This window comes from Mixophyes fleayi, chromosome 1, assembly GCF_038048845.1.
Source record: "Mixophyes fleayi isolate aMixFle1 chromosome 1, aMixFle1.hap1, whole genome shotgun sequence".
Taxonomy (NCBI): domain Eukaryota; kingdom Metazoa; phylum Chordata; class Amphibia; order Anura; family Limnodynastidae; genus Mixophyes; species Mixophyes fleayi.
Genome location: NC_134402.1, coordinates 212,066,773 through 212,087,836, shown reverse-complemented (window position 1 = coordinate 212,087,836; position 21,064 = coordinate 212,066,773). Strand labels below are relative to the sequence as shown.

Sequence of the window (21,064 nt, the reverse complement as noted above, 5' to 3'; positions counted from 1 at the left end):
GCAGAGAATCCACTTAATGCTTTAAACTATAGCATATGTAACTAAAGGTCTTCCACACATGGACACCTACAATCCTGGTGGGATAATAAACAGATTTTTCATAGTAAAACAATGTGATGGACTTAACGCTGAGAGTAACAGTGACATGTTCTGTGCATCCCCCTTGCTGATAGGTGGATGCAGTTTTCAGACCTCACAAGTTAGAACATGGATCAAGGGGTTGAGGCAGCCCCACTCAGAGTGACTCTGTTCTTGGTAACATCTTGTGCTAAGCAATGTAAGGACCTGCTAATGTGATATTAATTCCTTATAGGCAAGTAATTTCATGTACTAGTTTTGATTGTACAAACAGTGGATTAATTATTCTAGACACAGCCAAAAATATTTAATGTGTACAAGGCGATGTATAAAAACTGTCCTATAGAAAAGAAAAGAAAAAGTGACTATAAACAAATACTACATGGGGGTTTTATTATCTTGTGGTTTCTTGTGATAAAATTATGTTGCTTTTGGACATAAAGTGCCAATATAGATGAAAAAGATGTGATGTGAATATTCTGATGCATGAATGTACAATAAGTTAGGTATTATTAAATGATACCCTCCACACAACATTCAGCATTTCTAGCTGTCGTTGATGTCTGATATAGTGAAAGAATCTGTTCCAAAGAAGAGAGTCACAGAGGCTCCACCAAATCCTCAGGCACACCTAACATACAATGAAGAAAAGTGGAGAAAACAAAGTAACATGCGGACAGAACAGACTAGTGCAAGTCTTCTGATGGGGCCAACATATAACTGAGTGCAGAGAGTAGAAATGGGACAGAAGCTGACTAGCAAAATTTAGTCAGCAAACACGTTTACAGACAAACAGCAGCATGTGATACATACACTGTGTTGTCATGAGAAAAAAAAACATAATACAAACTTTAACAGAGATTAATAAAAAATAGAATTTAAAAATGTACAACTGGCTCTAAATACCAAATATCGGAGTCTGAAGAACAGGGTGAAAACAATTGTTTTTTGGAGATTTATTAGCTATTTAACTATGTTAATACATGCAAGCATAAAAGAAACACTCACAGAGCACAACAGTATTTGTGAATGTACAATTACAGATTTTTAAAATACAAGAAAAAAAATGCAGCTGCAAAATACATGTGGAATTATGTTTAGAGATAGTTAATAATTATAGAATACCTGTCAGGTTTGAATTTGTGAAAAAGAATGTTTTACTTACTGCCTTTTAAAATAGGTATGTTAAATATATGTTTTTATTCCTATGTTTTCGACATTTGGGACAGAGCACTATATCTGCATTCACTATATAAAAATGCTGCATGATGGCATTAGTCAAAAGCCAGCATCAAGGTCCTTACATAGTTGGGGAGGTGGTAGGCACCACAACAGGGCCTTTAGGCAGCAATATACCCTTGTGAGAGCACTTTGTTTCTTTCTGCTTTGTAACACCATGAACCTGTTTTTATTGATATGCTGACAGATTAGCATGGCAAGATTGCATCCATTGCGAGCGGGTGACATTTTTGTTCCTGATGGAAGGAGGTGGCTGAATCAAGGTGTTCTGTAGAGAACATGAGATAGCTAGACTAATGCATCTGCTTCTGCGCACTATGGCAAAACACGTTTTTTAAGATTTTCCAATGAACCTCAAAGGGTGGAGACTGCACACATATGGAGGCAATGGTTATTTAACTGAAGGCCACAGATCCCTATTAAATTGCCCGATTTTTGCACACTCAGTGTTGGGAGTTAATTGGGCTATGGCTTCTACTTTCCATCCAGGAATATGTTCTAGGAAAAGTACATTTAGGGGCGTATTCAATTGTTGCTCCGGGCGCCGCCGGAACGAGCACGTTAAAACTATTACCGTTTATATGGTAATATTGCGCGTAATTACCGTTCATACGGTAATTTACTCGCTCAATTTCAGCCCGCTGCTCAGGGAGCTGCGAGCTGAAATTGAGCGAGTAATTACCGTATAAACGGTAATAGTTTTAATGCGCTCGTTCCGGCGGCGCCCGGAGCAACAATTGGATACCCCCCTAATAGTGTATATGCACATAAAACAATGAACTGACGATAATAGAACATTTTGAAGCTCGAGATAAAAGCTGCTGTAATGGTTCCTATCAAGAGTTATTTAAGACATATTTTAGGGAGAAGAAGAGGGATAATGATCCTTCACAAGCCAATTACAAACTCTGCTTAAATAGCGTTTTTTTAATACACTGCTGTTCTTATTTTGCGTCATATGACTGCTCTACATTTAAAACAATTAGATAGTCTTCAGATTGTGCAACTTACAGACCCTTCTCACTCTTGAACACAGGCGTTAAAATATATGCGAAGACTCTGGCGGAGTGTCTTAATGCAGTGTTACCTCAATTAATCCTTAAAGACCAGGGGGTAAACGTATCAAGCTGAGAGTTTTCCGGCAGGTTTGAAAAATGGCGATGTTGCTTATAGCAACTAATCAGATTCTAGCTATCATTTTGTAGAATGTACAAAATAAATGATAGCTAGAATCTGATTGGCTTTTCAAACCCGCCGGAAAACTCTCAGCTTGATGCATTTACCCCCAGGTCAGTTTCATACCGAGCAGACAAACATGTGATCATACTAGGCGTACTATCGATCTTATACACTGTATTAACACCTCCAAGACCCCGGCCATTGTACTCTCATTTGACTGCATCAGTTGGCCATGCATGCTGGAAACTTTTTAAAAGTTTTGATTTGGCAGTAATTTCTTTCATGGGATCCAGGCCCTTTATTCTGGTCCCTCGACGAGGGTCTCTGTAAACGGAATACTCTCCTCCTCACTTCCAATCTTAAACGGCACCTGTCAGGGATGTCTACTATCACCGCTGATTTTTGCTCTTGTGATAAAACCCCTGTTGACGAGGATACGTCTCCCTCCGGATATTAGGGGTATTGTGGCTGGGTCTGACGAGTATTGTGACTGGATCACTTATGGTATAAGTTATTTAAAGGAAATCACGCAGGGCACTTATTTAAATAATTGCAAATGTACTTATTTTTGATATTGTGTGCATGTTGGTAAAGGACATATCTTTATTTCTGAGACAGGGGGAGGAAATTTGTTTTGTGTTTTAACTTTGATAGAGGAAATGCATTATCTCTGAGGTATATAGCTGATGCAATAAGCATTTGTTTAGGAAGTCTTTTGTGTATTTTGTGGTAGGGAAATGACTTGTTTGGGGTTTTGTAACTTTCTTTGGAAATCTCATGTGGAGGAAATGTGTATTCTGCAACTGTCTGAAGAAAGGACCCATGTTAATTAGACCTTTTGATGTGTGAGGGTCCAGCACATAAAGGCACAGGAAGGTTTAATTAGACTTGCTGTTAGATTTTCTCTGTCTCTAAAACAAAATGCAGGAAATCACAGCAAGTTTTAGGATATCACGAATAAGTGTAAATATTGGTAACTTTGCATTGCATGTAAATCCATGTTTGGATAAACATATTGCATCCTGATTCTAAAAATAGCTCAGACCTCAGGGGGCTGGCTTAACCTGTGAGGCTGTGTCCAAAAACTGTATAAAAAGCACTGTTTTGTATTGAAAATTGTTGTTCTTGCTTCATCTGACCTGCTCACTGGTACCTTTAACCAGGGTGAGCAAATAAAAATCACTTGCTTCAAAGACCTGTTTGGAAACTTCTCTATCCCTGTGACCTACAGATTAGACCCAACTCTAATCAGTTGCCGGCTGTTTCTGAGGTTTGGACCCAGCTTCCCGGTACCATCGCTCTGCCTGCTACCCAACAGCTCTGGCCAGTGTGATAGGCCGGGGGGACCCATCCACAGCAACCCTGACCCATAGGAAGAGGTCAGGGGTTCCATCCCAGTTACACCAGTGATGGGGTGCACTAGCAGCATTAGTTACCCAGATTTATGTACAGTACAACACTACAGTTACCCAGAAGAAACCCGGTACTGGATGCTGGTAAGGAGTCCAGTGGTGGCAGTATTTGTAAGCCCCTCCTACTGCTGTTAGAGGGCACATTTGGGATAACGAAAGGAAACAGTGGCAAAGTAAGCCCAGTCGGTTTCCAGCAACAACAGACAGGATGGCATATGCGGCCCATCCTGTCACAGTATAAACTCAGTTTATTTGCAGTTGATATTCTGCTTACACTGACATCACCTCACACTTCTATCCCAATCTTATTTAATGTCCTCGCTGTCTACTACTCTGGAATCCTCAGCTTGCAAGGTGTCTTTCTTAGGCTCGGCATTGGGGATACCAGTGAGTGACAGAACCAGAACAATGAAAGTTCACCCAGCTATTTCCTTTACTTCCAACATTTGGGACTACTGCAAATTACATTTGAAGACCACCACAATACCCTCTCCCATTGCCCCTCTCTGGGATAACCCTGCACAGTCCAACACTGACATGCCTAACAGAGTACTCAGCTCAAAACCTCAATGCTGTATACATAATACTAATACTTCGTCTTCAAACCAAAGCGTGTGAATCAGACAGGCAAAGACTGTGGACTAGAAGCAGAAAAAAAGTTTGTCATTTGAACTTAAGCTAGAAGTTTTGAGGTGCCTTGGCTCTGCTAATTGTCAGCACAAAGTGGCCACAGCAACTCCTCTCCTCTCTTATGGCTGACATGGAACATTTACTGAGTGTGTGGATTGAAGAGCAAATACAATGTAATATTCCACTCAGGTGGTTGACCATCCAATCCAAAGCACTGCGCTTGTATACACCTAGAGAAGGATTTGCCACCATGTACAACCCCTTTGTAGGGAGCTACGATTGGTTTGATGGATTTAAGTGACAGGCTAAGCTACACAATGTTGCTGTTAGTGGGTAGGCAGCGAGTGTCATATTTACAACATCTACAAAACTTTCTGCTAACTAGTCATCTAAAGACAACTTTACTGTGATAATTGTAACCACAAATAACAGGAGCTGCAGCAATTAAAATCATGCATTGTGGGCCGCGGGTTGGACAACCCTGTTCTAAAAGATGCCTCTACTCTTCTACTGCATGGTTGACAGCAAGAGTCTCCCATTCTCCGATGGCATTATTGTGGCCAACAAGAAAACATTTTTTTAAAAAAAAGAAGAAGCCAGAAGTATCACTTTTCCCAGCTTTGTTTCTTTTGAGACAATATTGCTTCTACTGCAATGGATGAGGAGTCTATTGCTAAAAAGAAGGGTCAAGAGGAAATTGAGTGCAGTGGTACTGGAGCAGATATATACGATTTTAATAGGAGAAAAGCAGAGATAGTTTCAGTAAGTTCCCTTTTTGGTGAAAGCAAGCAAAGTACAGTAGGTTTTGATGAATTAGCAATGCTGAGAAATCTATTGGCTTTTAAACCGACAAGTTAAGGATAATTCAAGATAGGGGAAAATGTTACAGGGTTGATCTGAAGTTGTGGCTTTTCAAAGATATGTTTTGGCATGGTTCCTATCAGAGAACAAATCTGAAGTGAAAATTCAAACATCACCTGAAACCAAATGAGATATATATATATATATATATATATATATATATATATATATATATATATATATTTATCTATATTTGGAAACGCTGTTAGTGGACTACAGAGGCTTCAAGTATTGAAGACTCCACTCCTCTTCTTTCTTTACATGGGTTTAATTAAGTTCTCCATTAGTCAACCTTTGTAAATTCTGAAGTTCTAGGGGTGCAATCATACAGTTCATCAAAGCAAGAGGATAACTATTTTTGATAATGTTGAATGCAGGGTCTGAGAGATTATGGTTCTTATTTTTAACAAAGAAGAATCGCAATTCGACAAGAGATGAGTGTTTTTGGACAAAACCTCTGCCCAGATTTTCTTCATAAAACCTGAAGTGTATCCAGGAACCTAGAGGTTTCCTCCTTTCAACTGTCTTTGGTCTTGTAGAGTCTTAACTGGCAATTGAATGTCAGCAGGGTCCATGGCCTGAGCAAATAATTAATTACCTTGGATGTGAACCTTCTGTACTGCTAGCAAGTAGCATTAGCTAGATCTGGGGGACCCCACAAGGGAATAATATGATTTTATTCAAGGAACCTACCACAGATGCAGACCCAAGAAGTAGCCTCACTAGGCAACAGCTAACTGTATAGAGGAATGACCTGTGGTCAATATTAGGCCAAGGTTAGGGCAGGCGAAAACGGTTCAAACACATAGCAAGATGACACCAGGGTATCAAATAGTAAGGGACAAGAAAAAGGCAGATCAGCCTCAGAACGTCAGACACAGTCATGGTTAAGGAGAAACTTTAAAACAACCAGTTACTCAGGACCCAGATAATAATTTGAGTGTGTTTAAATAGAATAGATGCTATATTAAATTTGCCTATGTGGGTGTGCACTTAACTCTGATGGAGAGAACACATGATACTGTATTGCCAAATTATTTACTTCAAGTCTCCTATATTCTCCTCTCTTCCCTCTGTCTTGAACTCTCATTGGTTAAAAGATTAAACCAGAGAGTGGTGGAAAATGCTAATATTTTTCTATCACTCTTCATGCATCAGATTGGCTGTTAGCTTCAAAATTTAATATTTGATTGTTGCTCCACAATACAGATTACTTACAGTTTTTTTTACTGTGTGGCCCTTGTGTAAACAAATCAGACTGGACAGGATTTTTTCCATTTTATTAGGTTATTTCAAGAAAGAAGAAAAATATTAGGGTTGTTGTTTGTTATTTTTTTACTTTAATATTTACTTTTTACATCACCATTAGGTTTAGTCAACCTGTGGTTCTCCAACTGTTGTCAAATGATCAAACACAAAAAATACATAATAGGACTTGGAAGTTCCACAAAAATAGAGGAACCACAGGGCCAAAAAAAATAATCCTCCAAAAGCACTGTCCCTCTCCCCAAACAGCATTCATTTGAGAGTAAGAGGGATATTTTTCATTTCTACATGTGGCATTATTGATGCATTAATGATATGATTTGTTATGACATTGTTTTGCTTTGCATCATTTCAATTATGTCATTACATAAGGCTACCCATGGCGCATAGCATGGGTAGCCTTACGTAACATAATGACTTACGTAATGTCTTGGTATCATCATCCTTCCAGTCACTGCTGGGAGACTGGAAGAATGACTACACCAAGTTCTGGACTCAACGGTTAGTGTCCAGAACCCACTGTTTGGAGGTACCCTTTTCAGGGTAGAAAGTGTAGAGTTCATTAGAAGAGAGGCAGCTACGCATTTCACGGTGACACCACATGCAAAAAGTAGAACTAATGTGGGGTCCAGAACTAAATGGAGAAATGCACATAGACACCACACAGACAAGAGGGCATAACAGATACTAAGACATAAATAAAATACCAGGGATCACAAAGAACAGAGAAAAAATGGGGGCAGACAGAAAACACAAAGTGGCAGAGGTATCCAAAATAGAAGGACAAAGACAAGACACAGGAATAGCACTAAAGATAAGACACATGGAGAATACAAGTCATAGACAAGGCAAAGAGAAGCAGGGAGAGGAATAAACAAGACAAGGGGGAGTTAAGGAGGCATAGATAAGACATTGGAGAAAAGATTTTATATATATATATATATATATATATATATATATATATATATATATATATATATATATATATATATATACACATATATACACACACACACATATATTAATGTACATATATATATATATATATATATATATATATATATATATATATATATACACATACACACACACACATATATACACACACACACACACACACACACACACACACACATACATGATGGAAAAGTGGGGGTGAGAGGATATGGACAAAATACAAGAAAGAATTAGGTGGGCATTACATGAAATTTAACTTGTATACCTTTCTTGATCATTCTACCACATAAAAGGTTGGCTTTAGCTCTTCATAAAGCAACAACGATGAAATTTAGGATCCCCAGCTGTATTTCAGCTTTCCTTGGTCTCTGGCTTATTTTTTTTTAAAATAGAATTGCATTTATTGTATTTCTTACTAAATTTAGTTTTCTTTACTTCAATTACAAACTAAACCAAATTTCACACATAGAAAAGACTCCCAGAGATGGGAGCATAATACTAGACAAGATTCAGGGAGAAAGGTAACATAGCCCTTGTGAATGGATCACTTATAAATAACTTATGCTATAAACTTATTTAAAGCAAATGGCGCAGGGCGCTTATTTATATAATTGCAAATGTACTTATTTTTGATACTATGGGTATGTTGGTAAAGAGATATCTTTATTTATGAGACCAGGGAAAGAAATTTGTTGTTCTAGGAAATGCATGATTTCTGAAGTATATATCTGATACACAAAAGACTTCATCCACAAACGCTTATTGTATTGCGATATGGGGGAATGACTTGTTTGTACCTTTCTTTGGGAATGTGTATTCTGTGACTGTCTAAAAAAAGGACTCATGTTAATTAGACATTTTGATGTGTGAGGGTCCAGCACCTAAAGGCACAGGAAGGTTAAATTACACTGCTTTCAGATTTCCTGAGTCCAAAATAAGATACAGGAAATCACATCAAGTTTTAGGATATCACAGATAAGTGTAAATATTGTAAGCTTTGTATTGCATGTAAATCCATGTTTGGGTAAAAAAATTGCATGCTGATTCTAAAAATAGCTCAGACCTCAGTGGGCTGGCTTACTTTTGGATGCTGTGTTTAAATCTGTATAAAAAGCACTATCTTGTATTGAAAATTGTTCTTATTGTTCCATCTGACCTGCTCACTGATACCTTCAACCAGGGTGAGCAAATAAACATCACTTGCTTCAAAGACCTGCTTGGAAACTTCTCTATTCCTGTGACCTATAGCTGTTTCTGAGGTTTGGGGACGCAGCATCCAGTACCACCGCTCTGCCCGCTACCCAGCAACTCTGGCCAGTGTGATAGGCCAGGGGGGATCCATCCACAGAAACCCTGATCCATAGGAAGAGGTCAGGAGTATCAGCCCATGTACACCAGTACCAGGTTACACTCACAGCGTCAGTTATCCAGAAGAAACCCGGTTCTGTATGCCGGTAAGGAGTCCAGTGGTGGCAGCATTTGTAAGCCCCTCCTACTGCGGAACAACTGCCTGTTGTTCCCAGCAACAACAGGCAGGGTGGCATAGGCGGTCCATCCTGTCACAGCCCTATTACACACCAACCATGTCATCACAATCATCAAAAGGAGAACCTGCAGGTACCTTTGCAGAAAACCTGCATCACTTTCTACTGGAGCAGCTCAACTATGACTATGTCACATATTTCAACCGATAAATAGGTAGTTGCATTGCTTCATTTTAGTGGAGCTTGTATTGCTCTCATTTTCTCAAGCTCTGCAGACATTCTAAACTCTTGAATTGCAATTAATGAGTATGAGGATGAAAACACACAGGGAAATAAAGAAATCCACTAGTCACCGGTTCTGCTCTTCAAATTCTCCAATTACAGTTTTTATTGCAGGGTTTAGTACATTTATATGTATGCTCTTGTTCAATGGAACATATGACATGCTACTGTAAGACCTTATTAAATTATTTTGCTACTTGGCAAAAAACACAATTTGTTTTTTGTGTGTGCAATAAGTAAATATCACCTTAACAGGCCAAGACAGAAGGATAGCCTAACTTGATTTTTGCCATCCATCTAACAATCTGAACTATCTCTTTCAGTCCTGCTGTATTGTAGCATCTTGGTTTATAGTATTATGATAATATTACTATTATCATTATTTAGTCTAGTTTTTATGTTGTTTAGAAAATGTTACCTGTGTAAACTATAATAAGTTGTATGACATACTTAGAAATGTGTGACTTCAACATCATTCTAAAATGATCTTTTAATTATTTATCAATTAACATTTTACTGTGTAAATGTACATAGGTGGGAAAGGTGCAGACTATATTGAGCCAGGGCTCTTGGTCTTTCGATTAGCTAGCAAAACCCATTTTGATTCTATTTGAATTTATGCTGTACCAGTGATCTTGTGTAATACTGTTATGCTTTTTCCTTCGAGAAGACTGTTTTGTATCTGCAGATAAATGAATAAACATGTTAAACATAGAACACACACTTAACACCAAATCTCCACACAATATTTTTAAAAACAGATTTTGCATAGGCAAAAATTTTGGTTATACATTATGAAGGTTGCAGATATTAGTTTGATTCATCCTTCACATGTAAAAGTATGCTCTGTGAGTATTCTTTGCAATAATTAAAATTGTAGGCTAGATTCGATAGTCTAACCTCTGACTTTTCAAGCCCCGATTTAGAGAAGAAAAATAATGATAAAAATATAATAAATTACAATAAAAAAAACATAGTGGTATGAGCATTTGAAGCACTAACATAATCCAATTATTTCATCGCACTCCAACAGTCAGCAAGCGGCGGCTCCAAACAGGGAAAGACAAATATTATAATACCATTTTGGTGAGACAGGAGTCATTCCGTCTTATTCCAAAATGAAGAAGAAAGGGATGTAAAGAGGGGAGCCAAAATAATGTACAGCCTCTACATAACAAAAAGAAGCTTAGATTACACCTTTTCCAATATTCACAGTCATATTCAATGATTACAGCACAATAAAAATTGAATACTTTTGAACTCACCCATATAATAAGTTAAAGTTAGCTCTTGTTCATGGCAGAGATCTTTGTGAAAAATGATCAAGCAAAAGGAAGATGAACCTCTGGATTTAAATTTTACAAGGTGTAATCTAATGTTTCCTCTAAAGCAAAGAAAACCTAGCAAAGCAAAAATAGTGTGGAACGCACATACAGGCGCAGCTTTTCTTCCTTGTCATTTTGTTCCTGCCCCATGAAAACTTTAACCACATTCAGCTACTTATGAACCAATGACAAATCACAAATATTACTGGAATAATTCTACATTTAGCAAGTTAGATGTCATATTTACAGTACTTGCACAAAACAAATTCAGAACTAAATCATTAATGGTTTGTGTATTCAATATAAAATTTATTTGATCTAAACAATTGACAGAAAACATTTTTTTGCTCACTTTGGGGCTTATTTGAATATTTAAGAGGCATTTAACATATAAATAAATGTTAACACTAGTACTTAATACAAATTTAAATAGAAATAAAAGATAGAAGGCATATGTATTTATTTTTTAATCATAAATTATCCTCTTTATAAATATAAACTTAAGGCTTGTTCATGACTTATGTTACTGTGAGCACACATAGAAGAATAATTTGTCAATTAGAGGTTGTAAAAAAAACAAAAAAAAACAAAAACTGGAAGAAAAGATTTACTAACATTAACTTAATTTTGTTAATGCATTCATAAGAATGGATTATATGATGTAGCTTTACCTCACATGGAGATTAAAAAACACATGAAATGTCCATTTTCATTCCCACAGGGCAGGAACTGAGCTAATTAAATATACATTAATTACCACAATAAAGCAAAATAAAAATGGCTAATATAAGGACAGTAGAACGGAATAGAAATCCAAAAGATTTAAAAAAAGCACACATAAATAATAAAAAAAAGACATGCAAAGATAGTTGTTGCATTCTCCTATCATGCATCAGGCTCAATGCCCAAGCACCCAATAACCATGACGACGGAAAAGTGCAAAAACCCAGCAACATTACCAAAGGATGCATAGAGAGGTCTCACAATGCAATATCATCTCAATCCCCAAAGCCCATGGACAGCTGCACTGTCCTTGACTAAGATATTTTTTTTTCTTTCCATTTTTTTTTTAAGAATGTAAAAATGTGGGTAAAGAACGTAAACAAAAAAAAAACACACCAACCTTCTCGTAGCTCTGAGGGATGTTAAGGGGTTTGATGCAGAACACAATGACATGAGGAGAAGAGAAAAAATAGGGGAGACACAGAGAGAGTAAAAAAAGACCTTCTCCAGGCTTTTAGCTGCAAAGCGACTAATCCATTAATATATATTTAAAAATAGTAACAAGTATATATTTCCATAGCTTCCTAGTTGAAAGCTCCACCCATCCAAGTCATTAATGTGTCTTAACTATTTTCTCTATCCTGAATACACAAGTAAGACTTGACACATATGCTCAGTACATTGTTGGCAAATATACAATATTTTTACTAAGACCCAACATTGTCATTATAATTACATAATGATTTACATCTAATTTTTGTCTGTAAATTATGGAAAGAGCATAAAAATTATTAAACGATTGTGTTATTGTGCAATAATTTAAAATATGCAGGATAACTGTGTTCAAGCCCATTGATATAAATACATTTGTCAGTTACGCTGGTAATACAGCAAAATATGCTGTACTACAAATCACTGAATGATCTATACAAAAAAAAAAAAAAAAACGCTTTTAGAATCTTGATATATTATTCATACCTACCACGTCTTTGAGGTACACATTTTATGTAAAAGCAATTCTATCACTTCTTAACTGCCTCTAGGTTCTATACTGTTTGTATATTGCCAACTTAACCAGTTTCATTGCATGACTATTCCATATCATTTAAATATAAATGTTATGTATAAATTCCGCACTCATTAAGAAAACACATTTTTTAAAGATAAGGTCTTCCTCCTATCCTGCTATATTTCTTGCTATGTATTCCATTGTAAAAAACAGATATAACCAATATAAGTGGGAAGATATTCATATTCCTTGCCTCCTGAGGTAAACACAATAAACACTTAAAAGTAACTTTAGGGTTCCCGCTTGAAACAAAAGTAATATACCTACCAAATATTTAATTTTGCATTGTACTGTCTAGTTTCATGAACTGAAAAAGTGTGATATCTTAGTGGCAACTAAGAACTACGTTGTACTTTGACTACAGATTGTGGAATAATAATGATTACCATAGTCAGCAGCTACCCGATTTAGTGGTACATGTACTGTAATGTATACTTATAGCTAACAAGCCATTAACCCAAACACCAAACCATTCCATAATATTAGTAATATTGGGACCAGACAGCAGGTACAGCCTGCAAACTGTTCACATTACCAGCGTGCAGAGCTCTGCGGCTCCCTACCTCTCACGTAAAGATTAGCAGGTGAAGAGTAGCGAACTCCAGCACTGTTGGTCGCCACACACTCGTACTTCCCCTGATCGGTCTCCTCACTGTTTTCAATTTGTAAGGCACCTATAAAGAATGTAGAAAACAACAGCAGAACAAATTATGGTTAATTTTGAAATAATTTCTTTTGAAAATTTTATTTAGGGCCGATATTTGAGGAACCTTCTGTTATACCCACTTGCTGAACACAATGATATATTCAGCAACCAAGGAACCTAGTCACAGAAAATAAAAGGCAATTTAAACAGTAAACAATATCCATAATACTGGTTGTCATGTCATTGATAGACTTCACCTTCTGGCATATTGCATTGCGTAAGATATGGCTATCAAACGATTATATATATATATATATATATATATATATATATATATATATATATATATATATATATATATAATAAACACTGCGCACAACATGTGTCTTCCATCGCTATACTGAATAACTGTTAAACACTAAGCACAGACATCTACTTGTAGCACTTTGCAGCCATGCTACAATGGGTGTTATTATGGTATGGTTCACATGTGTCTGGGTGTTTTATTTCCTGGATAGTTTCAGTTTCTTCAGCAAGGGATGTCTTCTACACTATGCAATCTTCTAACATGGGGCACCCAGGATTGCTGTTTAAAATAATCAAAGTCATATTCTATGTGGCAAAGATTATTCTGGAAAGATGTGAAGTCTTACTTATGCTGGCCCCACATGATGCAATGTCACCGGTGATGTTATATTGGCATGTGGGGACACCAAAACAAGAACAGTCCTGATACTGATAAAATATAAATAAATAGGATCATTAGGCATTTGGGAAATGGAGTCAGGAGAGGAGCATTATCGGCTTATCTGTGTGTCACTTCCGAATGCTCTAACAGGCCCAAGTGAAGACGGAAGTTATCTTATCATTCAGCATGAACATCAAATTGGCAGATATTATACAATTTGTCCATTCAAGTGTGGCCAAACTTGACAGCCTGAATGCAGCGTATGGACAGCTTTACAAAAGCAATACTTGCAATTTGTTTTAGATGGTGCAATCACTGTATAACCATTGATAATAATAATAATGCAACTAAATTATTTTAAAAAAGCAACTTGCACCATCCAAAAAATGAGAAAAGAACACAAGGACAGAGGGGCCCAGCTTAAGTATTGCTAGAAGTTTAACAAGGAGCAATCCAATAACTTAAAGTAGAGAAGTGTTGCCATTTGGAAGGTTATGAAATGCCTTACCTCGAATTGGTGTATTTTCTGTAATGAAAGCAAAGAAAAGAAGTGACAGTGGTGAGGAATTAAGTTTACCAGGCACACAGCCTAAAAAGGGTCCCGTATCCAGGAAGAAATTCTTTTAGCCGCCCACACACATCTTCAGACTCATTTATTACTTGTATAAACTAACTATAACTTAAAATGCACCATCTCTTAAATACAGTGAATGAAGCCATTGTGTGGGCTGAACCAATATTCAGGACAATTCAGTTTATTGATTCAATAGGAACTATAGAAAAAAGAGACACAAAGACAGTGTCAATCTGAGCCTCAATGCTGTCACTAATTCCCTAGTGAATAAAGAAACTGCATTCTGTATTTTTAAAGCCCACAAAATGGCTCTCTCTACTCTGTTAGGCAGACTGGTGTGCGTCAACTTGAGCTTTTTTAAACAATGTGTATTTTTCTCTTACTAGCATTTTAAAGAGTACAGCATTAGCCACTATTTATAGAACTTCTAGGGCAGACACTTTGCATGATTGCAAATCATTTAGTGTTCGGTACTATTTAAACTGCTAAATTGTGATTTTCTAATGAAATTAAATAAATCCTTTTGGATTTTCTGAATGTTTGCATATTTTTTTATATATTACCACTGGATGTTATTAGAACTTCAGCTGAGATATTGTGGCATAAAAAGTAAGAAAGCAAGACCAAAAAGTTGTATTTTTTTCACCCTTTTCAGCAAAATCACTCAATCATATCATCATCTGAATAAACTTTCAAGGGACAATTTGGTATATACTAGGCATATCTATACACATCATTGAAACTTGCACCATAGAAAGACATATTATATTATGTTCCAATATATGGAAAGCTGACCTCTAGAAATTAAGATATATTTCTACAGTATCACAAATATAGTCCATCACTAAAACTTAAAAGAACGCATATTTTCGCTAATTGTCCTATCAGAGCTGGGGACCTTCCTCCAAATAAGAATCAGTTGTCGGCCAATTAGTGCTAGCATGAGGGAGTGGGATTTCTTCGCAAAATTACATTTTTTCATGAGTTCTTCTTTTATACTGCAAATATAGGCAATTATATCTAATTATTAAGTCCAGGGACCAAAAACTCCAGAAGCAAATGCAACAGTAAATGTTCCTGTATAAATATGTAATTACCCTTTAGATTCAGAAACTTTTTGCCCTATATTTAGGTACAATAACTTCAAACATCATCTGCGATAGAAGATTTGTTTTTTGTCATTCTAATGCAGGAGTAAATTGCTTGCTTAAATCTTTCTATAAAGTGCTGCCCTTGACTTGGTCATATCTAAAGTTTTATTTGGTCGCTTTCATTACACTTGATTGTATGTTTGGGACGATTATCTTGCTGCAAGTGCCAACTGAATTCTAACTGCAGCTGAGAAACAGTCTTATTAAATTACTCTTTTTACTTATCATTACAAACAATGCAAACTTCAATACCATTCAGTGGGGAAATATGCAAAAATTAAGATAATCTGAAAGGCATTGTATACTTTTCACAAGAAACATAACTTAAAGAGGTCTTGCCAACTGCTAAATCTTCTGTCTATGTCACAGAAATGCATACCTTTATTTCTATCTTCTATCTTCTATTACCTATTACCTATTAACATAACCACAAAGCTTCCAAATAGTTTTATAGAAAGGTGGCACTAGCTTAGGAAAAATAAGCAGTGATCACATATTTCCGTTTATAACAAAGTAATGCATTAAAAAGAATACCAGATGACACTATGGCTAACATTGACACTTTCTGGAAAGGTATTGGAACAAATAAGCACATGCATTTTATCCAACTGTATGAGCAGAAAGAAGAGGAGAGGCAAAAATTACTGTATTAAAAAGGAAATGGCCTGCACTCTATATAGTATACTAATTCATAACAAAATGGCCCAGTAATCCTTCCCAATAGGAACATGTTTTACCTAAAGATAAACTGTGCTATAAGCCAGTAAATAGCTAGAAATATGGAATGAAAGCCTATATATTTCTAACTATATTTCACTTTAGTTAAATGTGGTCTGCCTGAATGATATAATTATTTGCTGTGAAAAGTAACACTTTACTGAAATCATTGGAAAAAGTTACAGCAACAACAACTCCAAGAATAAAAGAGAAACATTTTATCCGCGCAAAAATATTTCTTACTTAATCATTGTTTAAGTAGAAATCATACACCATTATGAAGAGTGTGCCCATTTTATATGAACTTTTCCTTAACTGAAAGACAAATGCACAGTATTCTAATATGTCAATGGTGCCATACTGCTTGGTCAAAATATAGCATCTGAAATCCATAAAAATGCAGTACCCGCATTAATTCAAGGAAAAACGCTTTTGAGATCAACTAGCACACAGACCCATATACTGATATGGTTTGTCCCAATCCTGAAAACAGCATACTATATTATGAATATATATATATATATACACACACACATTTTTTACACTAGATTTAAAACTTTAAGATTTAAATGCCTTCAATACATAAAATTTATGAGAAATGGTACGGAAACCCACAAGAAAACACCATTAAGTGAACAACCTCTACTTCTATGAAAGTAAATTCTTTTACATTTTCATCATAATGATACTACAGTAATGCCATTTTCAGGATATGGTGGAAATATGTAACTACCTTTTTTATTCAAACTAAAGGAAAGGAAATTATTGTGATGTTATATTAACCAGCACTAGTGTACAGCTACTTATAAAAATTATCTATGTGTTAGCTACAGAAAAAAAGTGGGAATAGATGTTGTTAATAAAGCAAGGAGATTAGGCTGAAGGGAGGAAAAAAAAGCAAACAGAAAAGTTACTTTGAAAGGGTTTTAGAATGAGCATTTATAGGTTAAGGTTAAATACATATTTTGTGGTCATAAAAAAGTATACAGTAGATATTGCCCATCCACAATTGGTGGAAGATCTGCCATTAGGTAGGGAGATTAGAAGACAGGTCGAGTTTGAAAAGGAAATACCATTTCTTAAAATGATTCTGAAAAAAATATTTACCATTATGATTATTGATACATATCACTGGGTAAATTTTACTTAGGATCCAACATAACATATGTCTAATGTTGCACCCAAATTAAACCTGTATTGAGAGACTAGAGGTAATACTGTGGATAGATGGATACATTTTTACTTATTCATACATAATTTTTTAATTTATTTTTCCATGTGATGATAGATAGATATATATACATATATATATATATATATACATATATATATATATATATATATATATATATATATATATATACACATATATATATATATATATATATATATATATATATATATATACACATATATATATATATATATATATACATACATATATATATATATATATATATATATATATATATATATATATATATATATATATATACATACATATATATATATATATATATATATATATATATATATTTATTTTTTTCAGAACAATCTAATTAAAAAATGAGCAAAAATAAATGTAACCCTTACCATTAAAGTAACAGAGCATCCCTATTACTCAACATTTGAGGGTTCTTCAATATCTTTTTTCCAGCAAAATGCAACAGAAAACCAAAAGGTTGTTTCAAAGGTTAATGGGAATTTGTAAATCTATTGAGGATGATTTCCCCCCAAGCTTAATATAAATACAATTTCATAAACTCCCCTTGTGGCTGGATCACTTATAAATAACTTATTGTATGAATTTATTTAAAGGAAATAGTACAGAGCGCTTATTTATATTATTGCAGATGTACTGGTTTTGTTGTATCGTGTGGCACTTTGTATAGGAAATACATTATTTTCTGAGGTATATGTCTGATGCAATAAGCATTTGTTTGAGGAGACTGTTGAGTAGCTTCAAGAGGAAGTCTTCATTAAGGCTAATTAAGTCTATTTATGTGAGTAACGAACATATCATTTTTATTCTAAATGCACCAAAGGAGGTAATTACTGTTGTTCCTGAGTGACAGCACGTGATGTAGGATATCACAGACAAGTGTAAATTTTGTTAAGTATAAAGTGCATTTAAATCCATGTTTGGGTACACATATTGCATCCTGATACTAAAAATAACTGAGACTTCTTGGGCCAGCAAAGAGTGCAGGGGGCTGGCTTACCCTCTGCTAGGCTGCGACCCAAACTGTATAAAACAGCACTGTTTTGTACTGAAATATATTGTTCCATTTGACTTTCTGATCACTGGTACCATCAACCAGTGTGAACTGTCCTTATATGGACACTTGAGCAAATAAACATCACTTGCTTCCAAATCCTGCTTTGACAACTTCTTCCCTCCTGTATTTCCTGAAACCTACAGATTAGACCCAAATCTAATCCGTTTCCGGCTGTACTGAGGTTTGGACCCAGCTTTCTGGTATCACCACTCTACCCACTACCCGGCAGCTCTGGCCAGTGTGAGAGGCCAAGGGGAATCCATCCACAGCAACCATGATCTTAGGAAGAGGTCAGGGGTACCAGCCCAGGTGCACCAACAAGGTAGTACACCAGCAGCGACAGTTACCCAGAAGGAATGCGGTTCTGGATGCCGTGAAGGACTCCAGTGGTGGCAGCAGCTTAAGTCCTTCCTACTGCGGTTAGAGGGCACAATTTGGATAAAGAAAGGGAACGGTGGCAAAGTAAGCCCAGCCGGTCCCCAGCAACAACAGACAGGGTGGCATAGGCGGTCCATCCTGTTACACCCCTCTCATAAATGCAAAAGAAAAAAGAGAAGAAGCATATATCAAGGCACTCCGGGATGTTTAAATCAATTAAAAGCATCTATTTTATTGGTATGCATTAAAAAAAAAAAAAGAGAAGATTACTTGTGTGTTGATATAAAATTGCAGACCAGCTGCAAAGGCTTTGCTATTTCACAGGTTCCTTCTTAATAAGCACCTTTATTAATGGGTAAGATTTTTCTCTGCCAAGAATGATAGTCTAAAATATTATTAGAACTATATTCTTTCATATAATCATCACAACAAAAAATAATTATATGTAGTACTAAGATTTATCTATTGTAACTTCTATACAGTAGATAAACCTTAGTACTACATATATTTATATAATCACTATTGTTCACTTTTTTGTTTTTACATATTTCGCAACCTTTTTTTAATTCATACCAATAATATAGATGCTTTTAATTGATTTAAACATCCCCGAGTGCCTCGATATATACTTCGCCTCTTTTTTCTTTTGCATTTATGATATAAGTATTTGGGTGCACCCCTTAAAGAAATAAAGATAAATACCTGTGATACTAATTGAGATTTAGATGAATACCTTTTGTAATAGGGGATGTTCTATGATATATATTATTGAATTAATAATCTGGTGCAGTTAATCTCCCTTTCTTACACCCCTCTCATAGTCTACCCTTCCATAGTCCTCAGAAGTTGGGCAACTGTGACTATTCGTCAGATTGTGATTACAACACTCTGCAGATATTACAAAAATCATTCAAGTTGTCTATGAATGAAAAGTACAGCCAAATTAAATATTTTATTATGTTTAATCTTTCCTCCCCACAGCTAACAGAATTCAAGGATCTGGTGTTAAAAACCCTGCTGTTCGTGAAATATTTAATCCTGACTCATAACCCCCGGCCACACATCAGTAAATATACAAATTAGTTATTTGAGCCCTTTGTAGGTGTTTTGCTTTGTTTACATTAGTGGTGGGCAGTAGGCAGCCCTTCAAATGCTCCTTCCTGCTTTACTGTCAGTGCTATCGCTTGTAACACTTGTATAAAACGCCCAATGTTATTACAGATGGTGTCTTTCTTTGACTAAATGTTTTATTTTAACTTGATGCTGAGATTAAGGCTAATGTGCAGCTTTTTTGGGGGTTAAAGGCCCGTACCATGCAGCCTTTTAAATGAAGTGTTTAGGTTACCCATCACTATGTCACGATAATGACTTTTGAGGGTGCCCCTGACTGATATTAGAGCAACTAATCAAGGAGGCGTGGAGTTAAACGCACCCCTGGTTTTCACCAAGGACCCCCCGCAAGGAAGTATGGGCTTGGCTGCATGAGGTGCGCAGGTCTCGGTTCTCCCAGTTAGTTATCAGAGCAGCGGGTAGAAAACAGTAATGGTCGTGCAGTCCAGGTCAGATACGAAACGATGGCATAATACACAGGGACATTCCAAAGGGTAGGTCAGATGCGAGCCAAAGGTCAGGCTCCAGATAGCAGATAGTACCAAATCGCAGGACAAGAGGCTAGTCAGGAACAAGCCAGGAGTCAGGACCAAAGAAGCAAACAAGAACAAGGAAACTGGAGGCAGGAAAGCTGGAGCTGGTGAAACCAATACTTTGACACCAGAGTGGTGGAAGGAGGTGCCTTAAATACCAATATGTGGCCTCTGATTTGTAGGACCTGATTTCGGTGGTCAGATACACCTGACCGCCGACATTCATGAGATAGAAGCCTCCTGTTGCATAGCAACGGAACATGGACCGACTGCGTATGCGTATACATCCGTTGCCTTAGCACAGGAGATAGGTGTCCGTCCCCGCTACGTACGGACAGTGCGGGGATGGCACCTGACACACTGGTTTACATAATCTGATTGTCAAGCGATCTCTGCTCTTAATACCCTCAATTTACAGGATATTTGAAGTAGTTTGAGTAATGCCATGTAACTTCTAATACTCAAATAGGAGCCTTTACTATT

The 21,064-nt window shown here is 36.2% G+C and overlaps 1 protein-coding gene across 1 annotated transcript in view; it reads right to left on the bottom strand.

Moving 5' to 3' along the window:
• The window catches only part of LOC142149471 (receptor-type tyrosine-protein phosphatase S-like), a 418,525-nt gene that overhangs the window by 274,780 nt on the left and 122,681 nt on the right, over positions 1 to 21,064 (bottom strand). The window contains 1 exon segment of the mRNA XM_075204866.1: positions 13,069 to 13,179. Within this exon segment, the coding sequence (XP_075060967.1) occupies positions 13,069 to 13,179 (111 nt within the window).